At 35.2% G+C, this 13,731-nt stretch overlaps 1 protein-coding gene across 2 annotated transcripts in view; it reads right to left on the bottom strand.

Annotated features, from left to right (window-relative positions):
- The window catches only part of CNTNAP2 (contactin associated protein 2), a 2,074,761-nt gene that overhangs the window by 1,387,265 nt on the left and 673,765 nt on the right, over positions 1-13,731 (bottom strand). For both annotated transcript variants that reach the window (XM_082400459.1, XM_082400458.1), the window contains exon 4: positions 12,446-12,639. In XM_082400459.1, the coding sequence (XP_082256585.1) occupies positions 12,446-12,639 (194 nt within the window). The remainder of the gene's footprint in view (positions 1-12,445; positions 12,640-13,731) is intronic.

The following is a 13,731-nucleotide window of genomic DNA, read 5'->3' as shown; positions in this document are numbered from 1 at the left end:
ACTGTCAAATTATAGATATTGAGTACACACTAACCTTTTTATTTAATAAGTCTTGTGAAAAACCCATTGTGTGTGTGTGTGTGTTTGTGTGTATATATCATCTGATATCACATCACAAAATCCCTTCTAAGGGAAAGGAAATTTCTCCTGTATTTTTTTAGTTCTGTTATCAAATAGTTGTTTGTGCCAGGATGAACGGAAACAGCTTGAATAACTTTATGATAAATTCACAGTCTTTTCTGTTGCTCTAGGCTATCACATACAGCTCTATTTTCCACTTTGTATACTGTAACAAAACTGGAAAATACACAAACAGGACAGTCACTGTGCGGATAGAATGAACAATTGTGCTTGCTCTGTGCATAGGATGAATAATGCCTTCACCCTGGGCAACTTAGCTTTCATATATGAAATGCGAGGGGATGTGCTTCTTAACTTTCTCTGAAGAATACTGTGAAAGTTAACTAATGAAGCCTGCTGTTTTCAAACAGATGCTCTTATACTCCAAATGAAATGAACAATTACATCTCAAGATGCAACTGGAGAAAGCTGTTTTAGCTTCAGGAGAGCTCTTTTCTTTGCTGAGAGAAGAAATGTCTATATTGTTTAGAATGCATGTTTTCTAGAGTCCAGTTTTTAATAAAGACTACAGAATTAAATGATGTTCATAGTGTCACATGGTGTTTAATTCAGAATAAAGTGCTATGTGAGGTTAGAAACTTGGACATTTTTTAAAGGCCAAACATTCCTCATGGGGTGGGTTGAAGAGTTGGTTTTAAAAAGCATCTTTGGCTCATTTGTCACCTAGGAGAGAATAATTCTGAAAATCTCTCTTTGAAGTTTTGCTTGTAAATAAATGAACACAGAGAGTCATCAACCAACTTCTCATGGTTTGACCGAGGAATATTTCCTGAGTTCATAAGGACAAATGTACGATTCCTCTTAGAAGCCATTGTCTTTCTTATAAAACCATTCCCTATTCTTCAAACTGTACACAACACTGTCAACACTGCAGTGGTAGCAAATAGGTTTTATTGGCCTAACTTTATAAGGCTCTTTTCTAACAGTTAGGTGTAATGGGTTGAACTGTATCCCCCTAAAATTCATATGTGGAAGTCCATCCCCCAGGACCTCAGAACATTATCTCATTTGGAACCAGGGTTGTTGCATATATAAATAGTCAAGATGAGATCACACTGGGGAGATTTGGCGTTTGGTACATATGACATTCCATCACGTATATGTACAGCCCATTACAGTTAAAATGTGGTCACCCAGTTTTCTGTGGACAGTGAAAGAAAGAACCGAGGAGGGCCATGGTGGCGAAGGTCACAGGCAAATTAATTAGACAGCCCTGGTTTCAAATCCCAGCTCCACTGTTCATACACCATGTGTACCAGGGAATGGACTGCCTTCTTTAATCCTCAATTTTTGCATTTGTAGAATGGGCTTAATAATAATAAAATCCACAACATCATATTTCAGTTATTTTGCAGATTAAATGAGGTAAAGCATCTCAGACACTTAATCAACCCTCAAAAATGCCGGTTCACTGTTATTATTTATTAACTGGTACAGGTAGAGTTTTTTGAACGGCTCTGCTACATCACGGGAGGGAGTTTCCATATATTTCACTCACTACTGCTGCATATTAATATGACTATAAACCATTTAAATGGGAATTACAATAGACCCGCTGTTGCATCAAAATGTATCAGTGAAGTTCGTGGGAGAAATGCCATTGCTTATCTCAAATAATCTTTTCTTTTGGAAGTACAACCTAGTTTTTCTAGGAGGAAGTCTTTTCTCCTTCTCTAGGCTTCTGAAAAGGCACTGATGGTAACTGAGTGAACCGTTCAGACAATCTATCAACACAACTTCTTATTGCCAGAATGATAATACAGCTTATAATTAAGCAAGTTTATTCAAGCAAACAAAATTTATTTGCCAAGACATTTTAACATTCTATTAGTTCTTTCTAAAAGTCAACATTGAATAAATTAGTTACCTGGCAAAATTGTGTGCATAAGTGACACATGTAGTACAGATATCCTCACGGTCACCAGGGGCACAAACATACTTAAAGTCACCCAAGATGACCGGGCTTTTGTTTACAGTTATCGGAGTGACTTTTACTGTCATTATAACTAGATTATATTCTTCTTGAGGACAGATCTATCAACTACTTACTTGAGATCTTTAAACCACTTTTAATATTGTCTTCTATGATTGATGATGATGTTTATAATAATAATAGTGATAAATAATTAGGAGGAGGTGAAATGAGAGGAAGATAAGATAAGCCTACATTTATGGCGCATTGTTGTAAGCAATTTAATCTATCCAATCCTCACAAAACCCCATAAGGTAGATACTATTATATCCCTTTTACAACTAAAGCGACTAAGGCCCGTAAAGGGTTGATTAATAAGGTTAAATGTTCACTGTTACAAAGTGTTAGAAAGGGTTCTGATATTTCAAGTCCAGCTCCAGAGCCCACACTCTCTTGTTCTATATTGTATATGCCATCAGATTGTTTTCATTTAGCCAAAATAAGCAAGTGGTCATTATAGTAATGGTACTTCTTGCTAAATCAAAGAAAGGTATTTGGCTCCATATTGAGTATTGGGGTCAGTATACCTGGATTTGTGGCTCAGATGTAACTAACATCACATCTTTCAGCTTCAGCCCATTTATCTTCAGAATGAAGTACTTCAATTTAATTCTACACTCTTAAACATCTATTTTGTGCTTGGCAGTGAACTCAGTACTAAGAATATTAGTGAGATGTGCCCTAGAGGACTGCATAAACTCCAACATTCTTCCAAGATGGAGAGTTCACAGTATATAACTTAAACATTACTGATTTAAAGGATATGATTTCAGAATTCTAAAGAAAAGTCAGCTTTTTATCAATTTGTATATTATCTGAAAATAGGGAAAGAGACATGATTATGTACAGAGCCTCTCTATCCATTCCTACCTATTTCAGTAGAAGATTCATCTGCTAGCAATGACTTCCTGTAACAGAGAAGGACAAACCTGACTCCATATTGGATCTATTCCTTTTGCGCTAATCTTTGTGCTCTCTTGCCTGTGCTTAGTCATGCTGGCTCTGCACCTTTGTAATAGAATGTTGCCTACAGCCTGAAATACATATGACAGTCCATTGTCAAGGCTCTGCCTCCAAGGCTTGACCTTTAAAGATGTAACACTTTTCACTCATATAGAGATAAAAAGTTGCAAAACAGAGAATAACATTTGTCTTGTTGGAGGTTTATAGGAACATTGCACCCTGGCCTAGTGGACGGCTGCAAGAACAAAGGATTCAGGGACCAAGAAGTCTGCAACAACCAGCCACGCCCCCTCCGCTTTTAGCATAAAAGAAGCCTGAATTCTAACTCCCGCACAATGGCTCTTTGGGAGACTAGTCTAGCCCCTCATCTTCTCCCTCTGCTGACTTTCCAAATAAAGTTGCTATTCCTTGCCTCAATACCTCATCTCTCTCTCGATTCACTGGCCTGTCGTGAGGCGAGCAGTGTGCGTTTGGACTTAGGAACATTCCCACTTTCCTCTGCATCCCCAATTTCTTGCCTACATAACTAAGGACACTCAGTTCCTCAAGAAGCTGCGACTGACCATGACCCTCTAGCACTCTGAATGAAGCATTTTTTTGTGTGTTCAACCTGTGCATCCTCTATCTATTAGGACACATATAGTCATACAATATAATTATAAATTTAAGTATTTAGCATTACCACTAGATTTTTTTTGCCCCTAGAAGGCAGTAATTGTGTTTATCTCCAACCTTCAGTAAATTGTAGGCCCTCAGTAAATGCCTATCAAAGCTGATTCTCTTTTCATGATCTATCTGCAATTTGTGCCGCAAATTTTAATTCTTCCAAATCTGCCTTCTGGTTTGGAAACACAGGAGCCAATTTTAAGTCCTTTTTCTCACGAGAGTTCTTCAAATATTGAAAACAACACACTCTAACGTGTATACACATCACTTGTGAATATATATTTTTAAAGTTGAAGCATAGTTGGTTTACAATACTGTGTTAGTTTCAGGTGTATAGCAAAGTGATTTGGTTTTTCATATATATGTGTACATGTATATATACACATATATATACATGCAATTCTTTCATTCTTTTCCATCATTAGTTATTGTAAGATATTGAATATAGTTTTTGTGCTAGACAGTAAATCCTTGTTGATTATATGTTTTATGTATGGTAGTGTGTATATGTTAATCCCATGTTCTTAACGTGAATGCTTTTAAGCTGTAGATTCTCATTTGAAAGGTCTGTGGTGGGTCCCTGAGATTCTGCATTTCTAACAAGCTCCCAGGTGATGTTCCTGCTGCTGCTGTAGAGACATCTTTGAGCATCTGGCTTCCGGGAGGCCTGACACTCTATCTGCAGGTTCTCTACCTCCACGGCTAACCAGCAGAATCTGTTTCCGCGAACACTTAGAAGTCTGTTTTGGAGTCTGCTTATCTTATTCTTTTCAACTAGCCTAAGAAGATAGGAAGGAGGACTGTAGTCAAAAATAGGTTATTTTCCTTGATTTCCAAAGTTAATAAAAGTGAATTCATTAAACTAATTTAAGGGAAGCATCATGGTCATATTTTCACTGAAGTTTAATAAAAAACATATGTGAAAGACCTGTCCAGATGCAATTTGTACTGTGATGCATAGGATTCCATGTGACAATTAATAAGATCACAATTCAAATGACATAAATTAAATTTGCATTCTCAATTATACTTGAAAATGAGTTATTAGCGTCATTTCAGGCTGAGATGCACAGATGTAATATAATGCACTTCCCAATGCATTAATAGAGAAAAGCTTTTGTAAAGTGAAAGTAACAGGCTCTTTTGAATTTTCAAGAATAAATCCAATATAAAATACTATGGTAATGTATCTGGAAGTCACAAATTTATAAAGTCGAATAACAATTAAGTGGTTAATATGAGTAAGTCATTGTTCTAAACTCTTCATGTGAATTATCAATTTAATACCGATAACCTGTATTGAGATAAGTACTATTGAGGTAGGTGAAGTAGGTACTGGTGTTAGTTATTATTATTATTTTATAGATAAGGAAATTTAGACATAGAATGGTTAAGGAAACTGCCCAAAGTTACACAGATCTATGTAGCCTAGTTATGACGACTGGCCTGAGTGGTCTGATTCCAGAAGGTACCATTGGGCTGTTACTTTCACTGCCTCTCAGGGGCTGCAGTCACACAGGCAGCATGGTTTACTGTGCTCTAAATCCCCCCTATAGGCCTCCTAGTGTTCCTCTAAATTCCACGAAGTTATCACTTGAGCAGAGTAGAGACATGCACTTTAAATGAGGGAACTGATATTTATTTATTTAAAATATTTATTTTCAAATATTTATTCAATATATTTGTAGGTACCTATCTATCAATATGTTATATAAATTTGCATTCACTTGGAGTCATTTAGCTTCATGTCACCGAAACCCAACCTTGATCTGATAAGAAAAAATTAGCATCTCCATTATTTGAGTCCAGAGTAAAATAAAACACCTGAGAATATCCTTATGCTTAATGAGAACACTCCCCCTTTCAGAGACATCTCCCAGCAATCAAATATACTTAAAAAAATTACAACAATGATTACATATATCCTCTTTTATCTCATAGATGGAAAACACACTAGACAGAATGAAGGATTATATACTGTTATTCCATTATCTGTAAGAAAACTTATAAGATTATATCATTTTCCTTTTCCTAACTATGTATGCCAACAATATATTCACTATTATTAATAACATTTTTATCTTCCAAATTTTTGGAAAAAAACTAAACACATAACCATGTTGGTTAGAATGGTTCTATATGCGTGTATACGTGTAGAATAGTGAGTGACTCACAAATTGACACAAGACAAAAATCTCATGACCTCTTAAAATGAGAATCTCACAATACAAATGTGTATTTAGAAAGGTGATCAAAATTCACTAGTAGAAGCATTACAGTATATGCAAAAGGATCTGGACTATCCACTCAACTTATTAAAATTCATGAGACTTTAAAAACACTACCTATCCTAAGAGAGGTGTAAATAGAAAAATCTATTTCACAGAAATAAGGAGCCTATTCTAAGTTCACCTTGGAAATTATTTTCTTCCATACAATTCCTGAAGATTTTTTACCCTATTTATATCAAGGGTCATTTCAGAAAGGGTTTAATGCAGATTACTCTGATATGTTTTATTTCTCAATAAACTGTCTATAAAGTTATTCTGAATATGCCTGCCTGGTCCATTTCCCCAAGTGTCTTTTTACAGCAACAATGCACGTGTGTACCTAAACAAGCAAGGGAAATTCCTATCTATTGTGAAAAAATTCCTTTATTGTCCTAAGTGAAGAAGAGGCTGTTATTATCTGATGGAAGATACATAAGCAAGTGACAGGGATAGTTGTCTTCCTCAGTGTCATATGCAGGAAAAATTCTAGATTTTTTGGAAAGAATTTAAGTATACTATTGAACTGTGAAACAGTTATGTTTTACATCTATAACTGGAACAGATTTTTTAAGTGATTTGAAAAATTAGTGCAACCACTACAACAAATGGTTGAAAGGATAGGACAGAATAATCCATTCATTTTTAAACACTGTCCCTTTACATGGCTCATTGGACACATGGCCATCATTATGGTAACAATTTGTTTCAAGCACTGCAGTGCACTTGGCATAGAGCGAGGTCTACCAGCCGTGCCTCACAAGCCTAGCCTGCACCGCACCAGCAATGGCCGCTCCATTTGTGAATCGGAAAATATGCCAGAGATTTGTCCACATTCCACTTCCTACTTTGTCATGTTTCCTTCATCTACAATATTTTCAGATATTGTAAATCATGAATAAGGGTAAACAGAGGTCAATTGGACCTGGAAAGGACAGAGGGAGACTAACAAATCTGGAAATTATAACAGACTCTAGTCACTGAATACAAATACTACACTAGTTTTATAAAATGCGTCTAAGATTGGCAATTGATGACACACATTTCTAAATCCTTATTGTTTGCAAAATTTCTTACATAATCTCACTTAAATCTCCCAAAAGGCATCATTCCCATTTCTCAGTTTAGGAATTTGAGGCACAAGGGACTTCTGCGATTTTATAAACCAAATAAATGAACCCAGGTACTTGAATTCAGACCTTTTGAATCCATATCTTGGCTTTCTCTTTCCAAGTACCTAGGCTAGGTAGGCTACCTTCTAGGTAGGCTAACCTAGAAGGATGTTTTGGGAACGTTTATTATGCAAATATTGGTTAATGGGCTCTTTGGTTAAAAAAAAGTAGAGAATACATGTTCCAGCTATTGACTTGATATTCATAAAATCAAAGAATTTACTAAATTAATTTGTTAACTACTACTTGCTTTCCAGATTTTTTAACTGTTTCAAATTTGTTAGAAACAATTAAGTTTTATGTGTGTATATATATATATGTGTGTGTGTGTGTGTGTGTGTGTGTGTGTGTGTGTGTGTGTGTGTGTGTGTATTTGGGGAGAGCATGTAAGCAACAAAGAGATCTGAGTTTTTTTTAACAGATCTAGGAAATTAATATTCTACTTAATATTGCTTAGAGAATACAAAATTATATATTTGTATATTCTTGATAAGGATCTAACTATGTAATTTAAATATAATAAAACATTCCTGTTCTGTAGGACTTTCCTTTCAATATATTCAGTGATTACTGATCCCACTCTGACACTATTTATGAAAGGGATTAAAACAGTTTTAAAAAAATAATTAGGAATATATAAGCATATTCTCACTATTTAAAGACAATTTTAAAAAGAGAAAGAAAAACTGTGTTTACATTGCAGGTAAATTTGTAGTATGTTACTATCCTGAAAAACAATAATAGTATGTAAGGAAGGCATTCACTATTAATACTCCAATTTCCTATTTTGGCTCCAAATATCTACATTCAAAACCAGTAATTGAATTACCTAAGCAAAACTAAATGCAGCCACTTAGAAAAACGTGCTGGAATTCTTATTGAATTAATGTTCAATGGACTTCTGATAAGAAATGCTTATATAAGAATACTTCCTTTCTCCCTAACAGATTATACATAGGAAATCTGAAAATACCTTGAAAAGTATGCAAATTAGAGTTTGTGGAATATGTAAATGCAAATTAATTTTTGGCAATTTTACCAACCTGCACATATTTTCCTTTTATATTGGAAAGGAAATTCTAAATAGAAGGAAATGGCACTGAGGATAAAGTGTAAAGGAGTCTATTATGCTTAGTATTATCAAAGAGAAATAAGAAGCTTGACTAGTTTTGCACATTTAGCAACTCACATATTGGAGTATTAAATATTCAGCTAAAGTATTCTTCAGAGGTCTTTTCAAGAACCATTCTCATCCGCAGTAAGACTCATGACTTTAAAATCTTGTGAGACTGTCATAATTTCTTATCTACATGACCTATTCCTCACTTATTTTAACATATCATCCAATGGTCATAAAATAATTCAGAATCTCCATATGGACATTTAATAAAAATATTATAATAAAATTGGTCATGGTTGTCCATTTCTACAATAATAGAAAGAATAACCATTGACATTTGTTAAAAACAGTATTTAAGTGATTGAACTTACATTATTTTGCATTCTTCTCAGGTAATCAATCATTTTAGGAAAAGCAACCTTAAAACTTCATCAACTTTGAAATCTTTTGACTCTCTGAAACTTTACATTGTATAAGGTGTTACCCATCAAAAAGCTATCCAATCTTATCTATGTGAGAAATCTTTTTTTTTTTTAACTAGCCTTCATTTTATTTTATTTTTTCTAACATCTTTATTGGAGTATAATTGCTTTACAATAGTGTGTTAGTTTCTGCTGTATAACAAAGTGAATCAGCTATACATATACATATATCCCCATATCCCCCTCCTCTTGCATCTCCCTCCCACCCTCCCTATCCCACTCCTCTAGGTGTTCACAGAGCACCCAGCTGATCTCCCTGTGCTATGCGGCTGCTTCCCACTAGCTATCTATTTTACATTTGGTAGTGTATATATGTCCATGCCACTCTCTCACTCTTTTAAGTGCAATATACATTACATTAAACAGTTGGAGTAAAAGAAAGTCCGATATTTGATTACCATTTTTAATAAACTTAAGCCCAGTATATTTTTGGTTGAGATTTGTAAGTGCTAAATTTTAATTACTTAGTGCATGTTAAGACATAAGTTCAAAAGTACTGAAGAATTTTTAGGAAACAACAAATTTTATCTCTTTTAGAATACATCAAAGTATTGGACTATTTTTCAGATTAGCAAGGGTTAAAATATTTCTATCATAGATCATTAAAGTAATGTAAATTATGTTGCAGGCTCATTGGCACTTAAGTATATTTTACAATGTTTAGTTTGTGTCTCAAATTTGTTTTGATTTTTAAAATTTTATAATTAGCTCACTATATTTTCATCTAGAAATAATCATTCATTGCTCACCACGTACTCATTTTTAATGAGAAATACATGATTTTAAAGGAAGCAACAAAATGAACACCAGAAAGGCAAAAAACAATAGCAATACACCCCTTATCACCATCAGAAAGGGCTGAGAGTCCAGTATGTAGATGTAGCCTACCTTCACAATTTGTGATATTTTCGCTGAATGACCTTGTCTCCCTGACTCAACCACTGGCATTTTATGTAAACCAGAAGAGTCCAAGTCACCCTCCTTAGTTCTTTGAACTTACCTCTCTGTATTTAGTCAGAATGGGACCCTCCCTTACTTCTAAGTGTCTGATAAGTAAAGCTCTAGTATCACTGCATTTTAGCAGTGATCTTTAGAGCAGCCATCTTTATAAACTACCTTAGTACATTATGATAGGAGAGGATTTGACATTCTGTCAACTGTGGGATGAAAACGTTACAGAAACAGAAATCTGAAAGATAGTTTGGAGTCTGGCTGCAGCCACTCAAGTAATTAATTGCATTTCCGGTTAGCAACCACAGAGAGTTAGAAAATAATGAATACTCTACTGGAAGAGTTTGTGATCTGACCCTCACTCATCTACACCCAATTAGTTGTTTGGTCTGTTGTTTGGTTAGTCATTTGGTCAGTCTCTCTCTCTGCTCAACTTTAAGGAAGGTCCTTTCTAATTTTCTCTTCTACCATTGTTTTTCACAGTTGATCTCCTCTATCCCCACCTTAGCTACAGGCTGAAAACCAATCTAAAATATGGTTCTCAATGTCGACTGCACATTAGAATGACGTGGGGAGTTTTAAAATCTCAACGCCTAGACCATCTAGTTCCAAATCTCTGGAGGTAGGGCCCAAACATCCATGTCTTAAAGCTTTCTAGGTTCCATTGTGTATCCAGGGTTGAAAACCACTTTTCTATAAATTATGCCTGAGACTTTAAATTATCTTAATTGTGAGATGAAGACTTTCCATAAAGAGAAATTTTCTCCTCTACTTGCTTCCTACAATTTACACATCCCAATATACAAATGTTCTTGCCATACAATCATGGCTTAATAGAAGTTACTTCTAAAGGACTACTCTGTCATATGTACCTTTTATTATCAGGATATTATAAACTTATCTCACATGACAGCTGTGATCACTGGATACTGCTGTGGAAATGACCACCTACCCAAGCTTGGAGCACTAAACTCTGCATACTCACAAAAATTGCTTGAGGATTTTTAAGATATAAATTCTCTAGGAGTGGGCCCTGATCAGGTTGAAAATCCCCAGCATTCTGTCTAATACATAAATTAAAAAGAATTTCCTCCCATTCCTCCTTCTCCTTTTTGTTTAGTATTGATGGTTTTACTTGATTTTGTTTATGGCAGCCTTTTAAAATAATTAAACTAAAATAGATCCCTCAACATTTAGTATTTTATAATAATTTATTTATATGGTGTGACTATTTGATTGAATATACACAACTTTCCAATTTAATTTAAATAATTTTAAGAGCAAATGGATTAAACTTTATATTTTTCTCTCCTAATAAAAGGATAAAGTGCCTACAGATCTGTAATAGGGGTTTAAACTACTACTGTAATATGAGAATGTTCTTTTCTTACCACAAATCACTGCTCCTACTCCTCTAAATTATTTCTTCATAATTTCAATAGTTTACTCAAATTGAAGATCTCTGTTTCGAAAAATATCAGTGTCATGAATATAAATTCTACTTACATGATTCTGATTTAATTGGTCTGGGTGTGTCTGGCATCCATATACTTTAAATTCTTCTCAGGTGACTCAGATGGATAGCCCAGACTGAGACCTGCTGCCCTAAACCTTGAATAGAAACTGCAGCCTACGGACACTTTCTTCAATCAACAAGAATGAAGGAATAGCTTCTCAGTGGTTTTAATAGATAAATACTGGCAAATGCACACACCTCAGAGTGAGGACTAGTAATATTTTAGAACGTTTAACACTGGGGAGGGGATGCTAATTGTGGTGCCTGATGTGTTCCAGAGCTATGGTTGGTCTTTCATTTGCTTTTTCTTTAAAAGAAAACGACTTTTCTACCTTATTTCTCTCTTCATAGGTAGCTAAGAAGTGGTGCTTCACCCAAACAGGCCCTCAGTGAAACAAAATAGAAAACCGGACTGGGGCTGGCTTCCAGCAGGAAGTGAACCGTTTCAGAGTCCACAGTTCCCCTGCCCTGTGTCCATCAGCTCCTCTAATCCCTGTTGGCAATTGACCTTCTTACCTGTTGCCCTTTAAAGATTTAATTAACTATCTTCAACAGAAACAGTCTGAGGCAAATAAGTGTGAGCAGATATAAGAAATGGAAACCTAAGTCAGGAGAATTTTTTTTTTCATTCTATTTGCTTAATTCACAGTTCAGAATTTGCATACAATGTGTACCACGGCAGATCTGTTCTACAGACAAAAATATAGTTACCTGAAATATTGTGCTTAAAGAATTCTAGTGTTCTATCATCATTACATTATTTACCAGATACTTTTCTTTTTTTGTTCAGGTTTCAACACAGTTTTATTGGGTGGTTTTGTTTTCTGTGAAATACACCAGAGGTTGGGGGAGGGGACACATTGAGTTTACAATATAAGGGTTTTCCACCACTAAGGAAAGGCACGGGGTGGGGCAAGGTAGGGCATACTGGGGATTGGACTCATTTTCCCACCTTCTTTTGCTTTGCTCACATTTCTTTTCTCTCTTAGCAAGTACCAGAGGACACAAACACAAAGAAACAAAAATGGCAAGATGAACCTCCAACCAGGCTACTCCCAAGCCTTTCCCCAGGCTGCACCAGGGCTGGGAGGAGCCGGGTAGCTGCTCCCCAGCCCTAGGACACATGGGAGTCTGCTAGCATTTTCAAATATCTGCAACTCAATTCTACGTCTTTGCGTTTCTGACAATGACTCACCCAGATATTCCCATCTTGATGGTAGGGTTTCCAATTTCTCCCTGTGTCGCTGTAGAGCATGCGGTATTGGGTCACCCAGTCTGAGCTGCTGTATCTTCCTTGGGTTGCTATGGCACTGATCTGCTTTCGATTGCCAAAGTCAACCTGAAGCCATTGATAATGGTCACTGTCTGATGGAGACCATCCCCCAGCACCTGAATAAGGTAGAGACAAGAGGGGGAAATAGGTATTTAATGTTGAACTTCTACAATTGACAATGGATCATTCTGCATCTTTTAATTGCCTTGGTAGTACCATATTTCACAGATACATTATGAAGTGTCCTTCATAGATGCCACTGGGACTTCAACTAATATTCTTAAAGCTGGGTAACATTGATACTCTAACCTCCTTATGGTGTAATTATGTGCTCATTTTCTCCTGAGCAAATGTCCTCATAATTCCTCAATTAGGTCTTATTAGTACATGTCGAAGTCTAATTGGCTGAGGGTTGATCAATTTACCATGAATTCTTCAACTAAAAGTCACTAGGAAAAGATATGTAACAATCTATTATTTCCTCGTGTAAGGGTTTATCTTTTAGTAGACCATAACTGAAACAAAAAGTAATTATACACAACTCTACAATATATTTTACTTTAGAAAGTTCAGAGTTCAAAGAATGCTAGTAGTTCTCAAGATGAGGCCTAATATTGCATTAAGCCCTTGGACTCCTGAGAACTAAGATATATAGTAAATCAGGCAATACATTTACTAACACTTAAGAGGTAGACAACCGATGACTCTAGATAAACACACTTCTAGGAAAATAATTTGAGTCACTAAATGAAGTGAAACTTCTTTTGGTAAAATAAAATAAGTGACTGGCAAATAGTAAGAATGCAAAAATCATTTATCAGAAAAATAACACTAACATAGAACAAAGAGTCCTAATTTATAGCACTATGTAAAATAACTACAGTTGTACATAAATACATTACAGAAAATATGGCATAATGCTTAGTGCTAAGAGGCGATATAATTTTTTGAGTAAGTTTGGTTACTAATGGGAGTAAATAATAGAAAAATATTTAACAAATTATCCAATATACAGTATATCAAAACATGTGCATCACTTTTCAAACAAGGAATTTAAATGCTGCCAATAAAATAATTTATTTTATGAGCGTATGCTAATAAAGATCATTTTGTAAATCATCACTGATATATCATTCATTTCATGATGTTTATATGCCTTACTTCTGCTTTCAGCCATGACAGACTAGCTCTCCCACTACAAAAAATTA

The sequence above is a fragment of the Balaenoptera borealis genome, assembly GCF_965194805.1.
Source record: "Balaenoptera borealis genome assembly, chromosome: 7".
Classification (NCBI taxonomy): domain Eukaryota; kingdom Metazoa; phylum Chordata; class Mammalia; order Artiodactyla; family Balaenopteridae; genus Balaenoptera; species Balaenoptera borealis.
The sequence above is the reverse complement of the archived record's forward strand: the minus strand, read 5'-3'. Positions and strand labels throughout refer to the sequence as shown.